This window comes from Limulus polyphemus, unplaced genomic scaffold, assembly GCF_000517525.1.
Source record: "Limulus polyphemus unplaced genomic scaffold, Limulus_polyphemus-2.1.2 Scaffold6242, whole genome shotgun sequence".
Taxonomy (NCBI): domain Eukaryota; kingdom Metazoa; phylum Arthropoda; class Merostomata; order Xiphosura; family Limulidae; genus Limulus; species Limulus polyphemus.
This window is the reverse complement of record NW_013671852.1, coordinates 8,068-14,859: the sequence shown is the minus strand read 5'-3', so window position 1 is coordinate 14,859 and position 6,792 is coordinate 8,068. Positions and strand designations below refer to the sequence as shown.

The window sequence follows — 6,792 nt, the reverse complement described above, 5'->3', positions numbered from 1 at the left end:
TGGCAGTAAAACATGGTAATTAAGTACTATTTTTGTGATGAAAGTTGTTTTCATGGCAGTAAAACATGGTAATTAAGTACTATTTTTGTGATGTAAGTTGTTTTCATGGCAGTAAAACATGGTAATTAAGTACTATTTTTGTGATGTAAGTTGTTTTCATTTTTACCAATTAACTCAAACTATTTTCTAATATCTTAATGTCTCTAATGTAGCAAGAAATACCAGAGTTTAATACCATCAACATACTTTACTACCTTCATGATTAAATCCCCTATCATTAACGTAAATATGATAAAGCAAAGGCTGACGTACTAGCCCCCAAGGTACTCCCCTCGTGACAAGGGTCTAGCTTGACTTCATTAATAGCAACCTTTGACTTTCTTCCATCCAACCCTACAATATAACTACTGTTTTTCCAACTAAATGACTTTCTTACCCATCTTTTATAAATGTACATAATCAAAAAACCTTTAGGAAATCTAAGTACACCCACATGAATAATATCCATTTAAAAAGATTAGTGATACAAGATGTCCCTTTAGAGGATCCACCTTATATTTATCATATTTTACCCACATTAATAATATCCATTTAAAAAGATTAGTGATGCAAGATGTCCCTTTAGGGGATCCACCATATATTTATCATATTTTACCCACATGAATAATATCCATTTAAAAAGATTAGTGATGCAAGATGTCCTTTTAGAGGATCCACCTTATATTTATCATATTTTAATAAATGATTTTGTAAAGGTATAAACTTTTTTTTCATAATCTTAGAATTATAAACGCTTATTTAATGAATAGGTTTGGACCTTCCCTATATATCCCATTAATGTACCTGCTTAAGTTGATCTCACCTCTAGCAATAATAAAAAAAGAACACAGTTAGTGGAAAAAACCACAGTAAACAGAACAAATTGTCAGAAGTCCTTTAGTTTCTCTGATATCAGACTTCTGAAAAACCACAGTAAACAGAACAAACTGTCAGAAGCCCATTAGTTTCTCTGATATCAGACTTCTGAAAAACCAGAGTAAACAGAACAAACTGTCAGAAGTCCATTAGTTTCTCTGATATCAGACTTCTGAAAAACCAGAGTAAACAGAACAAACTGTCAGAAGTCCATTAGTTTCTCTGATATCAGACTTCTGAAAAACCAGAGTAAACAGAACAAACTGTCAGAAGCCCATTAGTTTCTCTGATATCAGACTTCTGAAAACCACAGTAAACAGAACAAACTGTCAGAAGCCCATTAGTTTCTCTGATATCAGACTTCTGAAAAACCACAGTACACAGAACAAACTGTCAGAAGCCCATTAGTTTCTCTGATATCAGACTTCTGAAAAACCACAGTAAACAGAACAAACTGTCAGAAGCCCATTAGTTTCTCTGATATCTGACTTCTGAAAAACCACAGTAAACAGAACAAACTGTCAGAAGTCCGTTAGTTTCCTTGATATCAGACTTCTGATAAAACCACAGTAAACAGAACAAATTGTCAGAAGTCCGTTAGTTTCCTTGATATCAGACTTCTGATAAAACCACAGTAAACAGAACAAATTGTCAGAAGTCCATTAGTTTCCTTGATATCAGACTTCCGAAAAACCACAGTAAACAGAACAAATTGTCAGAAGTTTGTTAGTTTCCTTGATATCAGACTTCTGATAAAACCCAAGTAAACAGAACGAACTGTCAGAAGTCCATTAGTTTCTCTGATATCAGATTTCTGATAGTTTGTTCCATTTACTGTGGTTTTTTCAACTCTAGCAGTATTTGCATAAGCTTATCATGACAGACCACAGGAATTGAAAGTGAATTATTTTTCCACACAAGACGTTCCTTCTTTATAAATTTCTTGGTCATAAACAAGCAACATTAAAGTTTACCACATAGTAATAATAATTCTGTGGTGAAACTAACAGTATCAGTCGGTTGTCGTGTGAAGGCAACACAATATGGAGAATTGACCACAGAAGCACACTGAAAAAATAAATTTCATGGGAGAAAAGGCAGATTGTTCATTAGTGAGTTAAGATAATGAATTAAAAGAAGTTTTAAAAATAAATTTTATTTCAAGATAGGCGTAAATAAGAAAAGCATAACAGGGATGACAAAACCTAAAGGAGTAAATGAAGGATAAATTCTGTAAGACTGAGAAGCTTACATTTACAGACTGGATGGAAGACGTTGAGAACTACGAAACTCGTTAAAGATGAATTATGAACAGAGCTTGGTGATTAATTCAATTACCTACTAGTATTGATAACATCAATTAGTGTTATGTAAAATTATCCATTAATCAAAATTAAATCTATTAATGTCACAGAAATGATTAGATAATTGAATGTATGGTTTCTTATTATTAAATTAACGATTATTCCAACTATTCAAGTACTTGAAACATTATCATTGAGCTTTGAGATAGCATGAACAGATGGTTAGGATAGTTGCCTGGTCATTCAAGAGTCAGGGGTTTGATTCCAGTTGTCACCAACCACCACTCTTTCAGCCATGGGGCCCATTATATTTGTTTGTTTAATTCTCGAATTGTGACAAAGCTACTAATACCATCTGCAAGCATTCTTAATTTTGAACTGCTCCCCATGGCTGAAAGGGAAAACTTCTTTTTTTGGGGGGGAGAGGGGGCAACAAGTATTAATGTGTGACACGCAAGTCATAAGACAATAATTCTAACTACCAGTCCATAGTAGCTTAACCACAACTCAGAATTCATCATCACAGACAGAGTACATCGATAATTCTACCGATGCTTAGCTGCCACACAATCATGAATTATTATTACTCAGAATTGTTTAGCTTCAGATAGCTACCAACTTAACTCTCATGACATGATAGTATTTGTTGAGATTATACATGGTGGACATGTATTTCTCGTGGCACACAACTTATGTGAAGGTGAGGCCTGGTGGCAGTTGGTTGCAAAACTTGTCACAATGATGCCTGTTCACTAGTGCTTTGTTTGGATTAAATAAAACTATAGTTCCAACTTAATATATTGTTTAATTATTACAAACTACAATATTACCTGCAGTAAGTTTGCTTTAATTTTTAAAAAAAGTATAGCACATTAACATCCACTATTCTTTATTCACTCACAAACAGCTCCCAACTTAATTGTCAGAAATTACTATGTATGAACTAATAACCATGTTACATATTGTTAAGACTGTTACGTAATTATCCTGTTTACATAAACAGAACTATCGTTTAATTAGGATTAGCTCTAGCTGTATAGGAAACACTAAAGTGTGGCTGTTGTTACACGCTACTTAAACACTGCCTAGTGTGGCTGTTGTTACATGCTACTTAAACACTGCCAAGTGTGGCTGTTGTTACACGCTATTTAAACACTGCCTAGTGTGGCTGTTGTCACATGCTATTTAAACACTGCCTAGTGTGGCTGTTGTTACATGCTATTTAAACACTGCCTAGTGTGGCTGTTGTCACATGCTCTTTAAACACTGCCTAATACAGCAAGGTTTAAGTTTGTTTTATATATTTTTCGGCACATGTATGTTTCTACAGTTTCTTCGAAAATGTACTGCAAAATGTAAATGCATTAATTTTAACGTGTTCCTACTAAAATTCTGTAAGTAACAAATTTTTAAGAGCAAAATGGTGTTTCTTATAAATCTGTTAATTATTTTTAAGATTTTCATGCTGATGATGGATTAAAAAAATTTCAAAAACATCTAATTCCTCTTTATTCTTTTAATTACAGTATTTTTAATATTTCTTACAAAACTGACTTTGGAAATCATTTTAACCTTAGCACAGAGTTCATCTTGCCAAACAGTAAAGGTTATTAATAATGGTTGGAGATGGCTTGAATGGGTAATGAAGAAAAACTTTAATATAAGTTTTAACATAACAGCAAATGTAGTTATATTAAAGTTTTTCTTCATTACCCATTCAATCCATCTCCAACCATTATTAGTCTCAAAGCGGGTTCCTCGTCATTGAAAGTAAAGGTTATTTTTCTATGATTGCAGTGAATTAGTTTCCACCAAATCTTACACTATCTATCACACACTGTGACTATAACGTACTAGTATTATCGTACCAGATCTAAGGACAAATAAGTTTAATAAAAACGTAGATTAGTTTTAGTAGAGTACCTGTTAATATTTATAGGAAGAAACTCAAGAAACTGTATTAATCATACTGCTACCTGCAACAAGAGTTGTACTACATTGCATGTATGATACATTTTTGTGTATGACAGTTTAGGATTAAAAAAGTTACTAAATTGATGTACTTGAAATTGTCTCCCATATTAAATAAAAGGTACTTCAAAATTTCTTTCAAAAACACCAAAATAAACTGAAAATATGAAGGTTAGTCTCATAGAAGGATAACTGATTAGTTCAATGTAACTTATTAATAAACCTGACTATTGAATTGATTAATAAATACCATTAGCAGCATAACTCTGATTAGAAAATTCAAGCAAAATGCTAAAATGGGGATTGGGCCCTTAAAGTATGCTGATTCAAAGTTATTTTTTTCTCTTCTGCTTTTACAAAAGATATTAACAATATTTTTAACCCTGAACATTCTATGGGGAATAATAATGTACATATTAATTTCTTAACCTTAGTAGTAAGTATACATAGATAAAACACAGACCAAACAATGTTTTCACCAAGATTTAAAGTCAAAGATTAGATAAATAGGTCTTTCACTTTTTTTTTTTGAAAGGTCAATAGATAACAGGTATCTGAGGTGTGGGGGAGTTGCTAATGTTTTTTATAGGGGTGAAAGAATTAAGAGTTATCTTGGAAATTATAAGCAAGTTTCTCTTACTTCTACAGGGGAAAATAACAGTCTGACTTAAGCTTTACAAGATTGAGAAATTAAAATTTTATTACAATATAGCAGATGGACAACAAGAGACCATTGGTCTTTTTAGGCTGCCCATGCACAATCACCCTTGAATAAAAACGTAAACCCACCCTTCATTTTTAAAGAAATCACTGATTCCTCTTTTTAAACTCTTGTAATGTACTAGTCTTCACTACTGCAGACAGAAATTCATTACACGAGCCAAACATTCTATTTAAAAATAAACTGTATTAACTAGAGTCTAGCATGTCATTTCTAAACCTTAAGGCTTAACTTAAGCTTGTGTTCCATGGTAGGGGTTGGGAAATGCTTAGTTAATTGTCAGAATTTAGTTCCTGGCCTTTTATTTTCTACATTTACTCATATCAACAGGCCATAATTAGTAAGGACTAAAGTTTGCTGATGACATTAAACTTTTGCATATTTCTGCTTCTACTGTTCTAGCTCAACTGAGGATGTATTACAAAACAATGAAGTTCAACTTATAAGTTGGACAGATTTTGCTAGTAGCCTTTTCTTCATTGGTAAGTCACTTAAACCATTAAAATAGTGCTCTGTTGCTAGAACTAATATTAGTAATAGAAAAGCGAATAGAATTTCAGGGTGTATTTAAATTATAGTTAATATATTATACTGTTACAGGTTAATAATTACATATTACAAGCCAACAGGCATGATTATCTATCCATACAAATAAAACGTAAATTAATAATTAATAATCCCAGGTTAAACTTAAATAAGTTCAAAGTACTAAAACTAGTAAAAGTTAAACTAAAAGTAGCTTTTAACGATTAATATTAAAATAATTAATAGTAATTTAAGACTTAATCGTCAAGTGGTGAATGTATCATTTCATCTTGATTGTTTCCAGTTTAAGTTCTTCAAATACTTACTTTACAAATTTAAATGTTAAATTTAATACCTACTCACCCGCCGGCAACAAGATGAATTATAGTATCGTTTCTTGGCATAACTTAGTCCACTGGTTTTAAAATTATATCTTTAATAGTTTTATTTAATAACAGTTTTAGTTTTAAAGAACGGTAAAACGTAACCATACAATTATTCTCATAAGCTAACTAAACATTCCTAGAGAGTACTTAAAGTGTTTCTAACTCTCTTTTATAATTTATATCCTTGTTTTATCAACCTTCGAATTCAATATAAGGTCTTCGGGTTACCTCTCTCTACGCACGTCCACACTTGAATAAGTGGTTGTATTCTCTATATCTATCACACTGAATACACGTGAACAGACGACTTTCATTGGCGTTTAGAAAAGCCACGTGAGTTGATCTGAATGGCGGCATATTCACAAGCGCGTACCTTCGTACTTCACATATGAGAGTGATTCCGGTGAGAGACGTAAGAGAAAAAAGACATACCTCAGCATTACTTTGTGAAAACCGTTACATAGAGTACAAACTTATTGGCTTTAGAAACATCTTCTTATGAGCAGTAGTGGCACACTCTTGACCTGCCTACTACAAAAAGCAACAACTTTGAAATATCTTCAATAATTTTTGTCAAAGACAATTCCAACAAAAGAAAAACATACAGCGAAGTACAAGAAAACTAGAACTCAATCATAATCCAATGTAACATCACTTCAGCGTCAGTGGAAATGGTCTCTTCCTCATAGAAATATTCATGTAAGTCTAGTATAGGTGGCCTAAATACCAAGCTAAGATTAAGTCCTGAATTAAATTCTTTAATCCTTGTAGCCAAAAAGGAGTTAACAAACATTAAAATGAAAAGAAAAATAATTAAAATGCCTACGGAAACAAATAATTCACTGGCACTAACAGTAACAAACAAACATAGCGAAGAAGATAAAACTAAAAGCACTGCTATCGAGATGGCTAGTGATAATACAGACAGCCAAACTGAAACAAATAATAAATGAACAACTTAAATCACCTA

General features: G+C 32.3%; 1 protein-coding gene across 2 annotated transcripts in view; it reads right to left on the bottom strand.

Annotated features, from left to right (window-relative positions):
• Positions 1–5,969, bottom strand: part of LOC106473516 (mitochondrial carrier protein Rim2-like) — a 27,930-nt gene extending 21,961 nt beyond the window's left edge. Inside the window, exon 1 of one of the 2 annotated variants that reach the window (XM_022401935.1) lies at positions 5,800–5,969. In XM_022401935.1, the coding sequence (XP_022257643.1) occupies positions 5,800–5,840 (41 nt within the window). In that variant the 5' untranslated portion in view covers positions 5,841–5,969. Of the gene's footprint in view, positions 1–5,795 lie in introns of both variants that reach the window. The other variant, XM_022401936.1, reaches the window with a different exon arrangement.
• Between the last annotated feature and the right edge of the window lie 823 nt (positions 5,970–6,792).